Source organism: Oreochromis aureus, linkage group 15, assembly GCF_013358895.1.
Source record: "Oreochromis aureus strain Israel breed Guangdong linkage group 15, ZZ_aureus, whole genome shotgun sequence".
NCBI lineage: Eukaryota > Metazoa > Chordata > Actinopteri > Cichliformes > Cichlidae > Oreochromis > Oreochromis aureus.
In genome coordinates, this window is record NC_052956.1 from 186,249 (window position 1) to 210,004 (window position 23,756).

The 23,756-nt window shown below is 41.5% G+C and overlaps 1 protein-coding gene across 1 annotated transcript; it reads left to right on the forward strand.

Moving 5' to 3' along the window:
- Positions 1-18,665: 18,665 nt before the first annotated feature.
- thbd (thrombomodulin) lies at positions 18,666-20,753 on the forward strand. Its single transcript, XM_031746970.2, has one exon. The coding sequence runs from the start codon at positions 18,873-18,875 to the stop codon at positions 20,502-20,504; it is 1,632 nt and encodes a 543-aa protein (XP_031602830.1). The 5' UTR covers positions 18,666-18,872; the 3' UTR covers positions 20,505-20,753.
- The last annotated feature ends 3,003 nt before the right edge of the window (positions 20,754-23,756 follow it).

Genomic DNA, 23,756 nt, shown 5'->3' on the forward strand with positions numbered 1-23,756 from the left:
GGATTAAGTTAATTTTCATGGCAAAGAGGGACTTTGCAATTCATCTGATCACTCTGAAAACCAATATTTGTGTCATTGTCAAATCTTTTAGCCATGACTGTAAGTTAGTGCTGAAAAGGCTGTTGACTGTGTACAAAAGCTCACTTATGATTAAAAACAACGCAGTTGCACTATTGAGCACACGGTCCGGGCACTAGAGGTTAAGCTAATACCTTTTACTTGCGACACATTTTTGTGACGAGTTATACAACTGCTCAGCCAGTTGGCAATTATTTGCATAGAAACATGAACTACAGGACATCTTGGCAATGTGCTAACAACCAAACAACAATGGTTTTTTATTCTGCACATTCTTTGCAAATTATTTCATGCGGGACAGCCAGCTATCCCCAGGAACCACTGCCAACCAGTTGGAAAATACATATTTTTCCCTATAGCAACTGCTGCTTGCATCACATGCAATATGATTGACAACTCCTGACCAATGCATGCTTGACAACTCTTTATTTTGAATGGTGATATGTTTCTGTCATCGTATGAGAAGAGGAAGAATTTACAGTGCATGTTTCTTTATCTTGGACAGAGCATGTGTTTAATCACGTTTTTACTTTGCTTCTTTCTGACACAAAACACAATAGCAGGAAATAGTGACAAGTCATGTGTGCAAATAAATCAGCATTGTGTCTGAACACACCGCTCCACTGTTTCCCAACCCATAAATGAAAACCGATCATAAAATGTAATGCCTCGCTTGATTTCCTGCTGGAAGGAGGCGATGATGGGACCTGGACGGCAGCTTTGGTGTCTCTGCGAGAACACGTTGCTGTATTTAACGCTTCCCCTGCTTTCCTCAAAAAAGACAAAATAACCAGGCTTCATACAAGCGAGAGCCCTTTTTAAGCCAATCAATTCCACCAATTGAGGAAAATAGAGAGCAGTTGCTGGTTTCCACAAAAGAGAGACTATGCTTTTAGTTTAGTTTGTTATAGGCATCTAGATCTATTCTTCATTATATTTTAACCATAAACAAATCATCTTTCATTTTTTGAAAGCAGAAAGTTGCAGGATTCCAGCAATTTGAACTGTTTTGAGATAACAGTAAAGTAGCAACAACAGCATCATTGGCGAGTTTCCTTCTAAAAGCTGCTTTCATATATTTTCTGTCAGCTGTTGTAGAAACACGGTGCTGCACAGTTTCACTGTCCAGTAAACATTACAGAAAACCGAGCACACTCCATTTTTTTAATCTTTTTTTAGTTTGGAAAAAGAAAGGGGGGGTGGATATTGAGGGTTCTTCATTATTCTTGTGTTGACAATGGGCCAAAGGTCTGTGTGTTATATAACCAGTGTTACCAGGGATAAAAACACAGAGAACTCGCTGTCGACCCTCCAGCATGTGAAAGTTTTTTTTTATAGATGTAACACATGGATGTAGCTTCCAGGTTTGAAAAGTGGGCCCAGTGCTGAAGTGCCTTAAATCTGTAATGTACAACAGCAGGGTGACTCCTTTAGTTGAAAAAAATGTCAGATCGTATAGAAATCTCTGGAAAAATGGCTCCTCAGCCCCCCGATCTATGAGCTGACTAATGAAGTTCCTGATGAGTTTATTATTTCAATCTGTGGCTCTGGTCTTATTGAATATAACACGATGTTCTCTTCATAACATGTGGTTCCTATTAGAGTCAAAAGGCACGATGAAACAAGGTAGCAGACCTACACACCCCATGTAGGTCTACTGAGTACGTACCCTTGTTCAGCTCTCTCAGCTGGAGGCTCAAAGACAGCATTTTCCTAACCAGTGGGTCATAGTGGCTACTTCCAGCCCTTATATACAGTTTATAGCCTGTATTAAAAAACTTATTTTTATTTCTGGTCTTGTGGTTTGCACCTAATTACCTGTTGTGAGAATTTTGCACCTCATTTTGCAATTCATCTTTAAAAAAGAGTGCAAAATTAAGTAAAAGTGTATCTCTGTCCACGTTCTCAAGTCATTATTTGATATTATTACTGGAAATTAATTTGAACTAGAGATGCACTGAATCAGCTGACTTTCCCAGCTCTTGGTTTGAACTGGTCAGCAGTCAGTCAGCCTACAGCATGACTGCTCGCGAGCCAGTCTGTTTCCTTCATGAACAACGTGTGCACAGCTTCACAGGCAAATAGTTGTATGCACACTCTGAGGCACAACTATTTGATAGTGTGTGAGTTTGCTGCCATAGCAAACTGCAGGGGGACCATCAGGAAAGTGACTGCAACAACAAACCTAATCAGAGACTTTTTAAAGAAGCTAACAAGCTAAATCAGCAGTGGCGGTATGAGCAAAGGACCAAATCAAGAAATTAAAGACCGTTAAATAAATGTAAAATGTTTGATTTTAATTGATTCGTTAGGCAGCATGTGTGTATACAAGGTTCTGGGAATTACTGTTATAGTCTAGTTATAGTTAGTCTATGGTGTAAAACCATATGAGACTTGTGTGAGGTAGTAAAGCTGATCTGAGCTACACTGGAAGATGCTTTATAGCGACGATCATTTTCGTTTTCTCTAAAGCTCATCACAAAAATCTCCAGCGTGATTAATTCAGAAACTCTCAAGCTAGATACAATATGTAACTGTCTTGCCTAACTTTTGGTAGAGTCAGTCTCTGGTTCTTGTAATACTTTCTCCAACAAAGTGGGGGGGGAAAGCCAATCTGGAATTAAAACAAAGATGATGTCCATGATGATGCTGCTGAAATATTTTTTGCTTGTTTAACCTAAAAGCATGTGAGATCATCCAAGAGTGCTGGGCCGGCATTTCCTACCATTGAGGCAGTGAATCTACCTTTCCCCTCCTTGCACCACAGCACAGGACATGATTTACGCTGTGCATATTTATCTGTGTAACTCAGATGGTGAAACACAATATCCTCTCTGCAAGTTCCTCACAGGTCAGCGAGGGCGCGAGAAGCAAAGCAGGATGCATCCTTACCAGCTGAGACTGGCTGGTTTGAAATTTGGTCCAAATGCTTGAAGATCAGGACAGGATCATCGTGTTCTACTGCTTTATGTGAACATTTTCATGATGTAGTCTACCGCTGGGGATGTTAAATCATTTTTTTCCCAATATTTTTAAGTGGGCTGTTTCCCACTTTGTGGTTTTCTGGTCTGTTCCATCTTATTTAAAAAAAATTTGTTTGTATTTGTTGTCACAGCAGCGTACAAGCGGTGACAAAAGCCTCATTATTTGTCATATTATGTCACAATAATGCCAACAATATACCTCAGACTGTGACAGCAGTGGAAATGTGTTTTCCTCTTTTTTAATGAAGTCATTTCCTGTGAGGGCAACAGTGATGTTCAAGGAGATTTCCAGTTTTTGAAACACAACAACTGACTTTAACCAAAATGTCAAAGTCCAGCTTTTGACCTAACACAGTTTTTGTTTGTGGTTACTGTTACCCAGCAAAATACATTATGCATATCAGTATATTCAATTCAATTCAGTTTTATTTATGCAGCACCAAATCACAACAACAGTCGCCTCAAGGCGCTTTATATTGTAAGGTAGACCCTAAAATAATACATACAGAGAAAAACCCAACAATCATATGACCCCCTATGAGCAAGCCATTTGGTGACAGTGAGAAGGAAAAACTCCCTTTTAACAGGAAGAAACCTCCGGCAGAACCAGGCTCAGGGAGGGGCGGGGCCATCTGCTGTGATTGGTTGGGGTGAGAGAAGGAAGACAGGATAAAGACATGCTGTGGAAGAGAGACAGAGAGTAATAACAGGTATGATTCAGTGCAGAGAGGTCTATTAACACATAGTGACTGAAGGAGAAACACCCAATGTATCATGGGAGTCCCCCAGCAGCCTACACCTATTGCAGCATAACTAAGGGAGGATTCAGGGTCACCTGGTCCAGCCCTAACTATATGCTTTAGCAAAAAGGAAAGTTTGAAGCCTAATCTTGAAAGTAGAGATAGTGTCTGTCTCCTGAATCCAAACTGGAAGCTGGTTCCACAGAAGAGGGGCCTGAAAACTGAAGGCTCTGCCTCCCATTCTACTTTTAAATACTCTAGGGACAACAAGTAGGCCTGCAGTGTGAGAGTGAAGTGCTCTAATAGGGTGATATGGTACTACAAGGTCATTAAGATAAGATGGGGCCTGATTTACTTATTGATTTTTTTTATATTAAAAATGAAAAAGAAAAAACATTTGCTAATGTTTTGAACATGTGCTTCTATAGAGTTCTGTGCCTGTTTATCTGTTGCTGAATATCTCAAGAACTATAAAACTATTGGCAGGAATGTGTGCCATATTGTGCACAAGCATACCTGGGGCTCATTATTTACATGCATATGGTAAACAAACAGTTGCACACTTAAAAATACACCCCTGCAGAGGTCCAAAGGTTGCTTTAGTTCAGGAGAAAACAAATGAAAAGCCTGTTGTCTTTCCTGTGGAGCCAGATGTCCACAACTGGCCTTAGTTTGTCACAGAGCTTTACTGATGCTCTGAGTAAATGGTAAGCTGGCTGCTTTGTGTATAGTGCTTTTATACCTGAGCACTCAAAGTGCTTTAAAGCCTGCATTCATTTTCTCTAAACAAAATCTTTACAACCAGTAATCTGGCTAACCTGCTGACTCCCTGACAAACCACTCAACTAGTGCACTAGATTTTCAAGATCCAGAACATACATCTCAACTTCTTGTTTAATACACTCCTACCTGCAGTCTTCCTTCACAGGCTCATGATGTCCTTTGGACAAGATTGAAGCCTTTCAGTCTGTTTTCCTTTCAGTCGACTTCTTCAAAAAGCAGTTCAAAACGTTTGTGCTCAACCAGGTCTTCTGTTGACCTTCTTTATTTATGTATTTTTATGTTATCTACTCTTTATTCTGTTTTAAAGAGGTTTTGTATTGCAACAATTGTGGTTTAATTTTTGTTTTATATCTTATTGTAATTATTGGTTTTTACTTTACTGACTTTGTGTCTGTGAAAAGAGCTACATAATTCAGCTTTACCTACTTAAAGAGCATTTTTAAAATGCAGTCACTGCTCCTAAATTATTATAGCAAAATATTCATGAAAAAACTGTTTTTACTTTTGAGGCTTGGGAGCAAAAACGATCAGGCTGAGATGTATAAATATAGGGTAAACCCAAAAGCTTTTTTCACACAGGACAAACTGTCCAATAAGAAATAAAAGAGAGAAATAAATGTGAACTACTCTGGTGTAGCCAAGAAAAATGCAAGTAGGTGAACATCAGCCTACACTGTAATATAAAAGTATTTTACTGTGTATTTTACAGTTTTGTTCTGTTCTTCTAGAATATCATTAAATTTACATAAATAGTCTGTGATTTCACATTTCAAATGTAATAAAACATAATTTTGTAATAAAACATAATTTTCTCGTTTTTTAAATGTTTTTTAAATACTTTTATTTTCTTGTTTTTTAAATGTCTGTACATATGCATATTTAGATTGTTAAAATACATTCACAAATGTATCACAAATATGTGTCCGTTATTTGAAAGATTGAACTGTTAAATTCAAATGTAATGCTATGGAAAAATATATAAAATGATTCTCATAAACTTTTTTTACATCAAATAATAATAATTATTATTGCTATTTAGGGCGATCGTGGCTCAAGAGTTGGCAGTTCACCTTGTAATCAGGAAGTTGCCGGTTCGAGCCCCGGCTCGGACACTCTCCGTCGTTGTGTCCTTGGTCAAGACACTTCACCTACCGCCTACTGGTGATGGCCAGAGGGGCCGATGGTGTGATATGGCAGCCTCGCCTCTGTCAGTCTGTCCCAGGGCATGCAATCCATTATTATTTAAACCAACTGTTAACTGTATATTTCTGTACATTTAAGTATTATTATTCATATTGTCATATTCATTGACCTTGTTTATAGGTAATTTCATTGTTTAATCACATTAACATGTTCCTAATTTAATGTTTAAAAGCACTTGAAAAAGGCAAAATCCCATGTAAAATTAGGGCAACAAACTGTATTGTCATTACTGAAAATAACCGTATTTTTATGAGAAAGTTATTTTCTGTTATTTTATGGTATTACTTTGGCGCCCCAGCTGCCAGAATATTACTGTTTTTATAGGATTTTTTTTTTTTACAGTGTAACAGCACTGCTTTGATCGAGGCTCTGCTAACACTGAATGACTTCTTCTGTCCGCCTCTCCACCCAGTTCCTGACAGACAGACTTTACTTCTACTTAAACATCAGATGTACACTAAAATATTTCAGTTTTTAATTATAAACGATCAGTTTGACCTCTCAGTGTGTGGTGTTTACAGAAAGTCTAGCCACTCCCTGGAGAACAGGAAAAGTCCTCTGGGTGGTCATGGGCACCATATCTGCATGTGTGCTCCGTGGGGCAGACCATCACATAGCAGAGCTTAGTCAGTTCCTCAGGGTACTGACTAAGCTCTGGGTGTGGTTGGAACAGGACGACAGATAAATGAAAGTGGCATGTGTGTGTACACAAATATACACATTCACTGTCTCACACACACACAGAGTAAGTGACTATGTCCTTATGTTTAGATAAGATTACATGCATGTAGGTGTGGGTGAACTAACCTCAGCACTCCTTCCTTTCATCTTCATCCAGGATATGGAAACAGTTTCCTTTTCCTCTGCAATATGAGCGATCAGCCACGCACTGCCCGCTCATATCTACTGACTTGGGGCTGAAAGTCAGGGAAGCAGTGTGTTGATGTTAAGAAGAGTTTACATCCACCACCACTCAGGTGTGATAAAAGTGCAGGACGAAAAACTTTATTAAAGCTGCTTTTAGTGTGTACTCTGATCCAAAGTCAGAGAGAAAAAGTAGGTTTTATGATGGTAGCAATGGGCCGGTGATAGTAATGAATTCTTGAACTTCTTCACAAATAAAATTTTAATCATTAGAGAAAAAAATACCCATAACAATCTCACAGATGTAATATTATCTACAGCTACCTTTAGTACCATTGATATTCATTTAGACTCTTTTTCTCCAATTGATCTTTCTGAGTTAACTTCAATAATTACTTCCTCCAAACCATCAACGTGTCTTTTAGACCCCATTCCTACAAAACTGCTCAAGGAAGTCCTGCCATTAATTAATGCTTCAATCTTAAATATGATCAACCTATCTCTAATAATCGGCTATGTACCACAGGCCTTCAAGCTGGCTGTAGTTAAACCTTTACTTAAAAAGCATCTCTAGACCCAGCAGTCTTAGCTAATTATAGGCCAATCTCCAACCTTCCTTTCATATCAAACATCCTTGAAAGATCATCTGCAGAGGAATGGCTTATTTGAAGAGTTTCAGTCAGGTTTCAGAGCCCATCACAGCACAGAAACAGCTTTAGTGAAGGTTACAAATGATCTTCTTATGGCCTCTGACAGTGGACTCATCTCTGTCCTTGTCCTGCTAGACCTCAGTGCAGCGTTCGATACTGTTGACCATAATATCCTATTAGAGCGATTAGAACATGCTGTAGGTATTACAGGTACTGCACTGCAGTGGTTTGTATCATATCTATCTAATAGACTCCAATGTGTGCATATAAATGGAGAGTCTTCCTCACACACTGAGGTTATTTATGGTGTTCCACAGGGTTCAGTGCAAGGACCAATTCTGTTTACATTGTACATGCTTCCCTTAGGCAGTATCATTAGAAGACATATCATACATTTTCAGTGCTATACAGATGACACCCAGCTCTATCTGTCCATGAAGCCAGGTAACACACACCAATTAGTTAAACTGCAGGAATGTCTTAAAGACATAAAGACCTGGATGGCCGCTAACTTTCTGCTTCTTAATTCAGATAAAACTGAGGTTATTGTACTCGGCCCTGAAAATCTTAGAAATATGGTATCTAAGCAGATTCTTACTCTGGATGGCATTACCTTGGCCTCCAGTAATGCTGTGAGGAACTTTGGAGTCATTTTTGACCAGGACATGTCCTTCAACGCACATATTAAACAAATATGTAAGACTGCTTTCTTCCATTTGCGCAACATCTCTAAAATTAGAAATATCCTGTCTCAGAGTGACGCTGAAAAGCTAGTTCATGCATTTATTTATTCATAAATGTCTTGAACTTTAGCAATGAGAGAATCACAAGTTTTATTTCATGTATTTATTACTGGACTATTGTAATTCATTATTATCAGGAAGTCCTAAAAACTGGTCAAGAAGGCTTACCAGCGCCTCTCCTTCTTGAGGACTCTGAGGAAGAACCACCTGTCCTCAGACATCCTGGTGAACTTCTATCGCTGCACCATCGACAGCATCCTGACCAACTGTATAACAGTCTGGTACGGGAACTGCTCTGCCTCGGACCGGAAGGCGTTGCAGAGGGTCGTGAAAACTGCCCAGCGCATCGCCGGAGCACCACTTCCTGCCATAAAGGACATCTACAGGAAGCGGTGTCTGAAAAGGGCTGGGAAAATCATCAGAGACCCCAGTCACCCATCACATGGACTCTTCACCCTCCTGCCCTCTGGGAGGCGCTACAGGAGCCTCCGGACTAAGACCACCAGGTACCGGAACAGCTTCTTCCCCACAGCTGTCAGACTCCTGAACTCTGCCTCCTGACATCTGACCCACGTTAAACTCATGGACTGAACATACACACACCCACAACCACCTACACACACACACACAATGGACAACTGTACCCTCAAACACACAATAATAACATGGACTGAACCACCACTCACAACCACTAGCACTTTATATAGCCTCTGTAGAAATTATCCACATATCTCACTTATCTTAACTGCACTACTGTATAGTTCTGTGTAAATAATCATTCTGTACAATACGATAATTTATAATTATACAACTGTTTATAACTTGCATAGTTCCCATTTCTGTATAGCTGTATATTCCATATTTCTGTATAGTTTTTTTATTTCATATTCTGTATATTTTTCATATTTATATCCTGTTCATAGCCTGTACATAGCTTGTACTCACTACAGCCTGTACATACTTATAGTTATAGCATATTCATAACATACCTTCATACTTGTACATTATAACATACCATAATAGACCCATTTCTGTAATATACTTGCATATCTATATTGTTGCTAATATATATTGTAATATATCTATATCACAGCTAAAGCACTTCTGGATGGATGCAAACTGCATTTTGTTGCCCTGTACCTGTGACATGTGCAATGACAATAAAGTTGAATTCTATTCTATTCTATTCTAAAAGTGAGCAAATGGTGAACAGCAGCTGAACGCTGATCAGAAATGACCTCAAATTTTAATAGGATCACTCTGATGGACACACACACGCGCAGACACACACGCTGACACCAAAACACGGTGAATACATTGGGGGTTTTGGGGGGTTTTTTCACTTGGTTATCGTGATCTGTCAATGATTTTCTTCCAGTGCATCACAGGATCATCCTGATAACATCGTTATTATGGAAGACATATCGAGATGGAGCTGTATCATGATTGTAATTATATGGGAATTACATAGAATATGGAAAACACCGACCTGTGAGCAGGACATTGGTCAACAAACTGAGATGGTCAGACTAAGAAAACAGAATCAAAGCCAAGAGCTGCCTTTGATTGAGACGAAACAAAACAGGTTTCGGGCCATATCAGCTATCAACAGGGCCGAGTTCCCTGGTTTTTCCAAGCTGACAGAGTGCCTACCTCTTGTTGGACTAAATGCCTGCTGCCCACTGCTGGCAAAGGTCAGTATCTGTGAATTAAATGTCTGGAACTTCAATGAAAATACTCCACTGTTTTTTTTTTTTCTGTGATGTGAACAAAGGTTTGGTCACATCCCCTCCACCCATCCCACCACACCCCTTTCACAGGGGGAAATAAGGAGCCGCTGAAATTATGCTTGCAACCTCTGTGGATTGCACGTAGTTTCATAATGTGTCATATACTCCTGCTGTCAGAACAATAAGTCAGATCTCATGTTTCCACATCAATTTCCTCATAATTCTAAACTGTCCTGCACTGAAATATATATATCATCCATATTTGCATCAGCTGAATCACTCTGCATCGCTTCAGTGGAGGCATCATTCAGATGTGCTTCTAATCCCTGTGACTGATACTCCACCTAGAAACCAAGCAGCTCAACCAACAACATAGCGCGTTTATGTAATGCAGTCACGTTTTGTTTCTGCATCCTGTCGCAGCATGGGAAGTTTATTCATTCAAATCTATTGTCAACTGACTGATGATTTGTCAGCATCATTGAACTCCCTGTACGATTGCCTGAGAGAGGTTAAAGATTGGCTGTCAGATAATTCTCTCATTTTAAATGAGAAAAAAACTGAAGTTATGGTGTTTGACAGCCATATTCCTCGAGACCAGCTTGTTGCCCTGCTGGGGCCCCTAGCTAACTCTCTCTCTGATTCTATACATAACCTGGGTGTCTATTTGGACAGCTCCTTTAAGCTCAATAAGCAAGTATCATCTGTAGTTAAATCTGTTTTTTTTCAACTGCGCCTGATTTCTAAAGCTAAGCATTGTATACCACACAGGGACCTGGAAAAACTTATCCACGCTTTTGTGACCTCCAGGTTAGATTATTGTAATTCTCTCTACTGTGGTCTCCGAGCCTTCTCTCTTCGAAGGCTGCAACTCGTTCAGAATGCTGCGGCTCGCCTTCTTACTGGAGCTAGAAAATTTGACCCATTTGACCAATTTACTCCGGCTCTTGTTGATCTACACTGGTTACCAATCAAATATCGCATTGAGTTTAAAATCTTGCTACTCACTTTTAAAATCCTGAGTAACATTGCGCCCAGCTACCTCACTGACCTCCTCAATCTGTACACTCCTTGTCGTGCATTAAGATCATCAGGTCAATTACTTCTGGCCCAACCTAAGTTTAGACTGAAGACCAGAGGCGATCGTGCCTTTGCTTCAACTGCACCCAACCTTTGGAAAAGCCTCCCTGCTTCTATTCGAGCCTCGGACTCTATCCAATCCTTTAAATCAAGATTGAAAGCATATCTATTTGACTTGGCTTTCCTGACCAGTTAATACCCTTTTAAACTTTTTAAATTTTAAACTTTTAAATCTTTTATTAAATTTTATTAAATCTATTATCTTATTATTAATTTTACTGCTGTTTTTGTCTTCTTAGCGGATTTTGTATTTATCTAACTCTCCTGGTCTGTTAGTGCCTCTATCCTGTCTGTGCTAGTGCCCAATTTGTACCCTGTTATTGACTTATGTTGACTCTCCATATTACTGTGAAGCACTTTGGTGTGCCTTCGGGTTTTAAATGTGCTATATAAATAAAACTGTATTGTATTGTATTGTATTGTATTGTATTCAACCCTCTTGTTCCTATTTCCTCTGCAGGCACCATCCACTCTAAGGAAAAGCCTGTTGATCTGAGGGAATACCAGCTTACGACTGATGACTGATTTATTCGGACCATAAATAAGACAATTGCGTCTCAGCCTGTGTGGCTATTCTTGAACCTAAGGGTGTTCTCCTGGCTTCAAGGTGCATGAGTCAGTGTCTCTCCTGGAAGGTTTTCTTTTTTAAGAGTATCTAACATTTCTAAGGTACTTTGCAAATTCCACTATGAGACAATTTACTGGAGGAGCTTATCACAAGCTTCCTGAGATCTCAGTTATGAGAGAATCGATTTCTCCAAACTTCAGCCTGGGACATCGGGTTTGGACCAATCAGTATCTTACTTGTGTGCACTCTTTCCTTACAGGGAGCAAGAACTTTGTAATGATATGTTTGACTGCACAGCCAGCTACACTGACACCTCGCCCTTTAAAGCTCCTCACATCTTAACTGTTTTTTCTTCTTCTCTCCTCATGGGTCATTGATCTGACTGGTTAGCCTGTGGTAGATGATGATAACCACTTTTTTCATCCATCCAATCACCTGTCAAGTATTTTTTTAAAGTCCTTCCCCTTTCCAAAACAGAGACTTCCCAGAATCAGGCTAGAAAAAGACTGTTTTTTAATGCAGTGGTTAAAACATGTGCCTATCACACAAAAGATCCCTGGTTCGAATATTGCATGAGACACAAATCCCTGGAAGAGTTGTGTCAGGAAGGCCATCCGGTTTAAAAATCTGCGCCAGCATGTGGGTACATCTGCTGTGGCAACCGCCTGCAAATAAGGGAACAGTGGAAAGGAGCTTTCAGAGCCCAGAACCAGTTTAAAAGGCACACTGATGCAGTTAGTGTTAGCGAAAGGGTGTATAAAGGGTGTATGAGGTAGGGTCTTGCTGTACATTAAATTGGGTTATTGGGTTATTGTATATAATAACATCTTATAAAAAGCTGTAAGTTTGGATATTTACCATTAAATAATTAAAGATCAGTTTATAAAGAAATATTAATTATGTGTATGTGGGCTTTTTTTTTTACATATTTATAAATATGTATTAAATCGACAGTATACTCAAAGCAGATGGAGGTAGATAAGGCTACTGCTTTTTCATTGGGAAACTGTCAACTGTCAACATTTTTTTCATGTGAATGTGATGGCCTTCTTTGAATTCATATTCATTTGTTTTTTATGTGTATTAAAACTTGTTACTTATATGTTGGAAATACAGATTTGATTGATTGATCGATCTTTTTCTCAAACCAACCAAATTCTAACAGCTGAACGTCTGTGACTGAAAAAAATCAGATAATGTGGGGGTGGCTACGTTTCAGTCTGAGGTGGTCACGGCCACCTTTAGCTCTGGCCCTGTTCCTGTAGGAAATATCCGCTTCTTTAACAGCTACATGTACAACCAGCCAGTCACTGTTTTTTCTGTGCCACACTGTATGATCCTTCTGTGTTGGAAGGACAGCTGCTGATGGGGTCTGCGATGACGCAGAAGCAGAAAAGTAAAGTAAATAAATCTCTATTTATCCTGAGTAAATAGCGTTTGAATGACTCATGTTGATTATAAGCCTTAATTCCATCGGTTCGTTTAGAGTTCTTCAAATATATCGTGTTAAAATATTAAAGAACAATTTGCAATCAGCTTTTCCAAGACGCTTATTTATTTTATCTTATTTGATTTTATTATTTTATTTTATTTTATTGATTTGTAAAGGCTGGTACTGAGCCCAGGACCTCTCTATTTCGAGCTTTTCTCTTGTTTTGCCTTGGTACTTACTTTAAATGCCTCCACCTAAAGAATTCTTATTTAAATATCACACAATCATTTAAAATACAAACATTTTACGTTAAATTCAACATGCTGATCCAACAGCGCGTAATCGCAAATACAACACGTGATGTCCGTTTTTGAGGGGCAGATTTTCGAGTCGTCTCAGAGATTTAAACTACTTTATTACAAATCGAGAGAGAGAAGAGTCACCGGTGAGGGAGGAGTGCGGGGTTTAATTCATCTTATTCAAAGTTCGTGAGCGCGTGTTTTTTTGTTTTGTTTGGGTTTGGGTTTTTTGGGGTTTTTTTAAGATAAGCTTTTTGGAGAGCGAGGGGGCTGAGCAATCAGACGGACTCAACTGAACTTCCTTCCTCGCCTGGACCTGAGAGGGGAAAAAAAGAAGGAGAAGAGAAAAAAAAAGGTCGACGCTTTTATAAATGGGGACTATGCTCAGCTTTCAGTCGCTGTATCAGCTTCAGATCGTCAAACACAGACGTTCACGCCACCGGGGTCACAATCGGAGGCCTTTTTAAGCTCGGCACCATGATTCCAAGAATGCTTTTTTTCTCTCTGCTTCTCCTCTGCGGGCTGCAGGAAGCTCTCCCCTCTCCGCTCGTACGTTGTTTCAAGAATGCATTTTGTATTTTCGAAGTTCCCGTGGATCTTCGAGGCGCCAAAGAAACCTGTGAGAAATATTCTGGAAGGTTATATCACTTTAACTCCAAGGACGAACTTAGTAATTTAACGAGTCTAACCAGACTCAGCGGTAAATACTGGCTCCAGAGCAGCGACGAGACGGGTCCGAACTGCCCCGTGGTCTCCATGATGGAGGGACAGGGCGCCACAGTGGTGAGGGTTCCGTGTCAAGACCAAAAACTGGACGGATTTTTCTGCCAGGTGACCGAGTATTGCAGTCCCTTGAATGCGTCGCCAGGCACAGCTGTGACCTACACGTTAGAGACCTTTAAGTTCGGCGATTCGGAGGTTTTTCCACCGGGAACCACGGCTGAAGAACGAAAGGTCGGTGGTAAATATCCAGACTCGAAGCACTTGTGCTTCTCCAAGTGGCTGAAAGCTCCGTGGACATGTGAGGTGATGCGTGGAGGCTGTGAGCACGAATGCGTCGATTCTTTAGTAGCCGGCTGCGTCTGCCCCACCGGGCTTGTCCTCCATCGCAATAACGTCTCCTGCTCCACGGGCCCGTGTACAGAGTGCGCACAAGGATCCCAGCGGGAGGGTGACAGCTTCCAGTGCAAGTGCAACAAAGGCCACGACCTGGGCAAGGGGGGGAAGAGCTCCTTGGAGGCGGATGAATGTAAGGTATGCACAGCTGATCAGGTGTGTGTGAGCACGCGCGAGGGCCATGAGTGCAGATGCAGATTTCAAGGCTTCGTTTTGGACGCGGGAGTGTGCCTAAATCTAACGATCTGTAAATCCTGCGAGCACGACTGCGCGAAAGTCAACGGGGAGTACAGGTGTGTGTGCCGGCGCGACTTCATGGTGTCACCGTCAGACCCCACCAAGTGTAAGCTCAACTGCACAGAGAGGGACTGCAGATGCACCTCATCGGGCGGAGGCAGCTGCGAATGCCTCGATGGCTACGTTAAAGACAACGTGAACGGCACAGACTTTTGCACAGACATAGACGAATGCGAAGCTCAGCGTATGTGTGACCACGTGTGTGAAAACTTCTTCGGTGGCTACAGGTGTCGCTGCCGCGAAGGCTTCCACCTGCAGGACAATGGTAAGTGCGTGAGCTTGTCCGAGGAGCAGGAGGAAAAAGATGATGGCTCCGGCTCTCGCTCTCCGAGCGTCACATCAACGGGCGAGCCGACCAGCGCTCACCCGGCTTCACTGCCCCCCTACATCAAAACCGGCAGCGTCCTGGGCATCGCCGTGTTCATCGTGCTGGTTGGCGGGCTGCTGGTTTTCCTGCTCCGGAACATCTTTAAACGTTGCGGCAGTCTTGAACTCCCACCCCTCAAACGACCAGATATAGATATCTTCTACCTGCAGCAGGTGACCACTGAGACCTACAAGAGGCTGTCCTTCGACAAGCAGTTTAAAAATGACACCCAGAAACTTGAACTGAACCTGTGAAGTCGCACAGCTGAACCTTCATTTCAAGTCAAACGCACTGGTTTCTCCTCGGAGAGCCTTCATAGCCCAGCACTGCAATAAATGGCACACTGTAAATTTAGAGTATAGACGCTGTACATTAAGATATTCATCTAAATGTTTTCTACATGGGAGCACAGTTACTGGCCTATGGTTTGTATTCCACTAGAACACGTTCTGCTCAGTTTGTGGGGTGTCATTTGTGCCAAATTGTGCTGACCAGCGCATGGAGTCATTTATTTCTTGTCTACTTTGAGCAACATTGTTTTCACATGCAGGCTGTTTGTGTTAACCCTCACAGCACCTTTACTTCTGCTCTCCTGCATTGTCCAGCATGTGGGCCCGATGTGCTGCTTGAGCGTTGTCTTTCTTCTAGTTATTTGTAAAGAAAACATATTTTTGAATTGTATGTAATAATATCCAGAATAAGAATTAATTTTTCAAAAACTGCTCAAACATAATCCAGAAAAATATACAAAAAAAATGTTTTTAATTAAATATTCAAGTGATGGTTAGTGCAGCACAGCCAGACAGATGGAACTGCAAAAAATGGCAGAAGATGTCATGTGAAAAATCATCATGCACAGTCTGTTTGTTAAAATAGTTTGGCCACAGATTCATTCGGGATTCGATTCAAAATTGAAAAGCAGAAAAAATGCTTCATTGCATGCATTAAGATATCATTTTGGCACAGGTGGAACTCCATAAATTACCGACAGTTTGCAGTAATGTATAAATGATACTACGATGGAAGAAATCTAACAGTAATGGTACTGAAAAGTTTATCTATAGCTAGTGTCCCATTCCAAACAAGCTCATAACAGGCATGCTGTTACAAGGCAATCCATCTTATTGGTCCTCAAGAAAATGCTTTTGTATTTGTGAAGTTAAACCTTGCGGTCACTCTCCAGTTTTGAAGGAGCTACAATTGCTCTTTATATTCTGTTAACAACTTACTGTGACTGACGTTGCTCACAAAATCAGCCCCAAACATATGAGTCATGACGCTTTGAAGTGGACAACCTTTAACCCCCAGCAACATCTGTACTCTGGCTCCAAAAAAAAAAGAAGTCACGGCAGAACTTACCAACGGCATTTTCTTAAAACTTATTTAAACAATGTGTATCCATAATAACCGACTGACAGCTCGTGGTTTAATGCTGTAGATACTGATTTCTCTGGGTGGACATTTTGGAGTGAATCGCCAAATTCTCTTTATGTATGATTTCACTGGATGTAAAACTTTGATTTTTATGTTTATTTTTTTATGGACATGAGGAATGTTAAGGGTGCATCAAACTATCAGCTGAATGTCTTTATCTGATGATTCTGGACTTGTGGACTGAGATCAGCAAACATGATGGGTGGCAAAAAGAAATTATTCCCTTGAATAAAAGAGGGAAGAAATAGCATCCTAATGGAGACTCTGTATATCAGAGCAAACATTTTGTCATGTCTGTGTACTCCTAACGCTTGCATCATACGGTCTTTGCTGTGTAACAGAGCGATCTGGACTGATCATGAATGTAAATCTGTGCTGCTATGGTTTTGTATGTAAAAGTACCACTCTGTGGAACTGTTAGCTTTCACTTGTTGCTGTCTTTGCTATTGTTGGAGTCAATATTACCCTTTTTTCTTTCCTTATATTTTATTTTTTTAGAAAAACCTGGTGTAACACTGTTTAAATTGCTATTAAATTGTTAACTTTGGTTATTTCAACAGTATTTACATGATTCTTTGTATTAAGGCATTCAGCTAACTCTGCTCCAGTGATTCCACTTTGGGATGTGAGATCTAGAACAGAAATTGCAAAGTGGCAAAGCAATATTCATTCTCATATGTCCTTCGTAGTGACAGGCATGAGGAGACTAAACAGCTGTTTAGGGAACTCAAGAGTCCTTTAAAGTCACACAAGAGAGGCTGATAAATGTGTACTTGTTTTGCATGTGATAAATCAGCAGTGATCATGCTAACCAAAGTGAAGTATTTTGATAAATGTGTTATCATTTCTCTGGTTTTACCATTTCTGCTGTCTGTGTCAGAGCTGGGGTCACGTTCAAACACGTTGTCAGTGTTAGCAGTGAAACAAAAGTCAAAGAGAAAAAAAAGATGTACGCCTCTGGGTGTGAAAAGCAAAAGATAACACAAAGGGAACAAATGCAGGGAGATAAAGGTATGTTTCCATCAGCAATTATTATTTTATGACATCATTAAACAGAAGACTCAAACAAGCAGACCAGAGAACATATGTGATGTTCGTGTTTGAATCATGTTCCTACATAGCCCTGATGCTTTCATACTGTAATGTAAAATGCTGTATTAGCTAAAGTTACACTGTAAGGATAAGTTGTTACTGATTTGGCTGCTTTTTCTGGAATGAAACGTAACCATGGACTCCTGACCCGAGGGACTGTGCTAGTCACATACTCAAAGGGATGTCCTCTGATCTTCAGCATATCCCACTGATGTGCTATGTGATCTGCATCGTGTCTTTATGAAACAGAACTTCTGACGTCTTTGCAGTTATAGGCCAAAATTATTACACTTCAGTTAGCCGTTTCATTTAGTAAGACCTGCTTTGGGTCTTGTTCCCTTGCAAAAGTTACAGTTTGCTGTAAGTTATTAAAATAAACTCAGCTCATTCCATCACGTGTCCCCAGGAGCACTGCCAGAATATTTGGAAGCAGCAAACAACAACAAAGCAGCCCGTGATGCTTCTCCATGATGACAGAACAACAGGTGAGTGTTTCCTACAGATTAATATGGACTAGCCTGTGAGATATTTTTATCACTAACAAATGCATTTGCTTTTAATATGACCTATTTGTTGTTTTTATTCCATCTCTGAAAAGTGAAGAGCTCCTTTCCCTACAAACGGTTTGTCTTTCAGTTTGTCTTTTCTATCCTTTTTATTAAAAAAAAAAAAGATTTTTAGGCTTATGTTAAATTGCATTTGAAGTATCCTCTTTGGTCAAGCTGACAGAAAAGCTTCAAATCAAACTATGCACAGGGCCCCATAAAACCTTGGGCCTGCTCTGAGGGCATCATAGAGCACACAACAACAGAGGCAAGCAAAAATGTATGGAATTCTGCTTTTAAAAGCTTTATCTCTTGTCTTACATGAAAGTTAACAGTTTACAGCAGTTAATTTCGTTCTTATTCTACCTTGTTGTGAGATATTAATACTTTAATGCCCAAAAAACAAGTAAAAACTGTAAAAATCTGAGGGAAGCGTGGTTACAACATCTGACCCCAGAACTGCTGCTCCATAACAGACATGCTACACAGAGAGGGATGGGAGGGGCTTATTGCAAACAGAGGGGAGGGGTCCGTTTGATGACCTCCGCCCCCCTTACGTGCACTCGGCTTCGCTGCGTACGTGCGTAAAAGCCGTGCGTAATTGTGGGGATGTGGTCTACCCCGCACAGAGAGCTGAGGGACAAAGTGAGGAGCAGCCGGCTGATTAAGAGCGACTTCCTTCCTCTGTCGGGACACTGACATGGAATTGATGGGCTATAAATGCCAGCTAAACGGTTCTTCACACAAACAGGCCCATAAACTGCCGGGACGCACATAAACATAAAGGAAGACAGCCGAGGGTCAAACATGAATCCTGTCCTGCAGTTGGCGGTCCTGCTGCTGCTCTCGCTGGTGAACAGAGTCGGCGGTATAGACCCGAGTGGGGGGTACTGCATCAATAACCAGTGTTTCGCTGTGTTCAGAGACCCGAGCGATTTCAGCAGAGCGCGAAATGAATGTAGAGATCAAGAGGGGCACCTAATGACAGTGCGCTCATCTGTAGCACACGATGTTCTTTCTGTTCTGCTGGGGAATTTTAAGGGGAGCTTCTGGATCGGTTTACATCGACCACTCCGCTGCCCAGACTCCGCTGCCAGGCTGAGGGGCTACGAATGGGTGACTAAAGACGACGAGAGTGACTTCTCCAACTGGCTGCCAGACTTTAACATGAACTGCTCTTCTCTGCGCTGCGTCTCAGTTTCCCCAGAATTGGACTTCAGATGGAGCCAGAAACCGTGCCAAGATCAGGCCGCCGGGTTTCTCTGTGAGTACACCAGCGTTGGCATGTGCCAAAGTCAAGAAGAGTCACCGGGAGAGACTGTCATGTACACCACTCCGTATGGGTTCGTGGTCAGAGACTTGCTGTCTGCGCCTCCTGGAAGCACCGCTCTCCGGATGCCATCTGAGACCAAATATCTGTGCTACGCAGAGATGTGGCAGCCGGCGCCCTGGAACTGCGAGATAGAGGAAGGCGGGTGTGAGTATAAATGCACGGAGAGTCCTAACAAGACGCCTTCGTGCTACTGCCCACCGGGAAAAACCCTTAATCCTGCGAATAAAGTGACCTGCGAGCAGCAGCTCGTGGAAGACCCGTGCCTGGCGCTGAGCTGCGAGCAGATCTGCTACATGAAAGGAGACTCCTACTCGTGCACGTGTGATCGCGGCTTTCAGCTGGCGGAAGACGGCAGGTCGTGCGTGGACTTCAATGACTGCAACGACCCGCGGCAGTGTCCCGGGGAGAACTCCGTGTGCGTCAACAAACCCGGCGGGTTCGAATGCGTCTGCAAGGCGGGATACTCTACGCGCAATGGCCAGTGCGTCGACGTGAACGAGTGCACGTCTGGTCCGTGTGAGCATGAGTGTCACAACACCCACGGTAGCTACAAATGCTCGTGTTATGATGGATACCGAGTGGACCCGAAGTCAGCGAATAAGTGCAAACTGTTCTGCGGGAAGGAGGAATGCCCCGCAGAGTGTGACCCGAACAATAAGTTCCAGTGTTACTGTCCCGACGGCTACGTAGCCGAGGAGAGAGGGGGCAGTATGGTGTGCATAGACATGGACGAGTGCAGTGACGGTTACTGCGAGCAGAGATGTAAGAACACGTTCGGGAGCTACGCGTGCTTCTGCTCTTTGGGATATGTGCTAGTCGACGGATACAAGTGCGTAGAAAGCGATGACGACAGCTCTGAAGGGACATCAGCACCAGACACTCCCACTACCGTATCGGTACCATACCCAGATCCAACCAGGCAGCCCTCGGGGGTGCCACCGGGGGGTCTGGTGGGAATAATAATTTTCACTGCGGTTTTTATCGTTCTCGTGGTCTTTCTGGCGGATCGCGCCATCAGACGCAGGGCAGAGACGACGAACAGCATTGCCCTCAAAGCTGAGGAGAGTGAGGATCACGGCTTCCATCAAGTGAAAGGTGAAAGCTGAGCCAAGCAGAGACGGTTTAAGCATGACACGTGAATGTACAGTGAGAGTTTTACCGGAACTTTACAGCTTGCACTAACGGTAGAAGGAAAAGGGAAAGTGTCCACAGCACTGCAGAAATATTACATGTTACAAAGTTTTCTCTGAGGAAGGGCGTGCCCTCCGTTTTATTTACCATTCAGCGACAGATGCCATGTGATGACAAAGGACTTCAAATTATAAGATGTTAATAAATATTTTTGAAAATGCAAATGTCTGGGGCTGCTTTTTCCCTTTCCACTTTTTTTTTTTTCCTGAATCGATAGAAAACAGCATGACATCCTTTGAACCGAATGCACAGCACCCTAAACCCACCACTAAATCGCTCACTCTGTTGGCAAAACCTTAAACACTTTTTGCCTTGTTGGACATAGTTTGCATTTTTTGTGGCCTTCATCAGGGTCATACCCTGATCATGACCCTGATGAAGGCCACAAGCCGAAAGGCGTTGGTCAATTATTAAAGTTGTTCATCTTCCCTCAAGTGTCGCTGGAGTTCCTGCTTTGTGAATTCTTTCATCCTCTCTATGCACCTTGCAAGCAAGTGAAGTTGTGCCAGAAAATTTTTTGCTGCAATTGAATGCAACCCCACATTAAATTTTTTAAGGAAGTGTACAAATGAAAAGAATTTCACCATTCTTTCCTGAAATACGTGTTTGGCTTATTTAAATGAACTCACTGATGAAAGCACTCATTGTCATATTTTCCCAATTAACTTTACCAAAGCATTAATCAGTTAGTTTCACAACAAGAACTCTAGATCTAGCAACCACTCAACATATTCATGTTTCCAGTATCAGTATTATAACATCTGAAGGACTAACTTGTGAAATCAAGCTTAGTGTTTTGAGAGACTACATTAAGAGTTTAACGTCAGATAAATAACTGAATAAGCAGTATATCACATTTGTAATTATGCCACCATGATGAAAAGCAAGCGGTGAATATTTTATTTAGCGAAATCTCCCAAAGCAGTTCTTCATAATGTAATAAACTCAGTGCTGATGTGTGGTGTCTGTGCGCTTATTTCTTAGAGAATGAATGATTGACACGGTCTTTTAATCATACAGAGAAGTGTGATTATTTATATGAACAACATCTACATGATGTGGAGGGAGAAAAGTTTGAAACTCGCCACCTTATAAGTAAATGATATAATACATAAACATTTACTGTTGGGTTTTACCAAAAATACAAAAATGAAAGGACAAAAATTACCGGAATACCTTATTGATTGGTTGATTTAAGACTTTTGTCTTGGCAGTGGTGAAAAGAAGGGCAATGGCTTTCCTTGTTTTCACGCACAGCTTGACTGTGCCATCATGTGGAGAAAATGGTGACTTACAGCCTCAGGAAGGACCCAGCATAGTGTTTCCCGTAATGACTCACACACAGTGAGGCTGCATAGGAGGATGGAGAGATGACGATTCTAAGGACTGACTGACAGGGACATGCTGAGCATGTTGCTTTTAGAGTTGGGGGTAATGAAGTACGAATACTTCATTACTGTACTTAAGTACAATTTTCAGGTATCTGTACTTTACTTGAATGCCCCCCCCCCCATATTACCCCTCTACAGACACCCCCCCGTGTCTGTAGAGGGGTAATATTTGGTGGAGGTTGGCCCATACATTGTCTGTGAATGCATCATGAACATTCACCCCTCCCTTAGCTGTTAATCAGAGGTTGTTATAAGGAACAGCTGGGGTCTACTCTGTATCTCTGGCAACTTGTACTCATTCCTGTTCAAGGTGGCAAAGATCCCAGCCTGTATGGTCATGAGAATTTGCATAATTATGATTAAGGAACTGACCTCACAGCCCATTGTTCCTTCAGTGGGCTGGTTTCAGTCATTATGCAAATGTACTGTTTATAAGATTGGAGTCAGCTGAGACTGAAGAAGTCACTTGGATGAGTGACGAAACGTTTCTCCCACAAAACGCTACGTCCAGATGAACAGAATCAACTTTTGGAGATTTACTTTCCTGGATGATTGAGAATGCATCAAGACCTTTTACTAAGTTGTTTGACATTTTATGTTTTGTTGCATTTTGCTTTAATGGAGCTACGGCCGCTTGTTGTGGGGCTAGGCACGTGAGGTGGAATCCTCCCTGATGCATGAGAAAGTACACACTGCGAAATGGGTAGATTGCACCACTCAGATTGCATTGAGGTTTGCAGTGAAACTGCATGGGTGAGTAATTGGTGGAACCCTTGGGCACTCCTCCCTGTAGGTTGCCTCCTCAAGTGGCCAGTCTCCACCATTTTGTTTACTTATTTTATCAAGCTGCTGTTTTATTAGGGTAGCATCGGGGCAGGGAGCCTTGTCTTTTTAACCATTGTTTGTTAATAGTGTTTTAACGGTCTTGCATTGTCAGCCCTGCTACCTAAGTTCTCTGGTTCTACAGCTCTGTTTTTAGTAGTGTGTGTGGGTTTTTTTTGTTTTGTTTTGTTTTTTTTCCTAATAAATTTTGATTTGTAAAGTTGATCCTCCTCACCTCTGCTTGCTTTCGTAACTAGTACAACATTTCCACTGGCTATAGAAATCTCTCCTGGGGTGTAACTCTCTCCCCAGGTGGCGTTGTCAACGTCCTTTAGTCACCTTTACTGGTTATATTCCTTCCCGCCACCACGTTTTTAAACTAATATCTGTACTTGCATTTCAAAACAGGCTCATTGCTTAATGTCACATGAAAACCGATGCCAAAGTCAGTGGTTAAAGGTTGGACAGTTTGGTTTTGTTTGTTTGGTTTGTTTGTTTTTGTTTGTTTTTGTCAGTGTGTTGCTAGCTAAAGTTCCAGCTGCTGTTTTTCCCAGCGAGAGAAAAGAGTTAACTTCAATCAGAGATGAAGAAAGATGTAAGCAAGAGGACGGGAGAGGAGGAAGAGGTTAGATTTAAATGTAAGGACTGCTCAATGGATTTAATAAACTGGAAATTTAAAGTTTGCATGTCCTCATGTTTTTAAATCAGATATTGGGTCTGTATATGTGACATTATGTTTTTCATATTGTGAAACCTGCTGCAAATCAAACTGAGGCATTTAAAATTGCAAGAAAATCCTCTGCAGGTTAGTGCAGGATAAACGGGTTGGATTAATGTGCTGTGATGGATCTAAAGTAAAGAACAGTGTGTGAGTGGTGCACAGTGGCCGTGGTTTCATGCTCGCAGTTGGCTTACATCAAATGTAGCAGAGATTCATATGGCTTTAGCTGATCG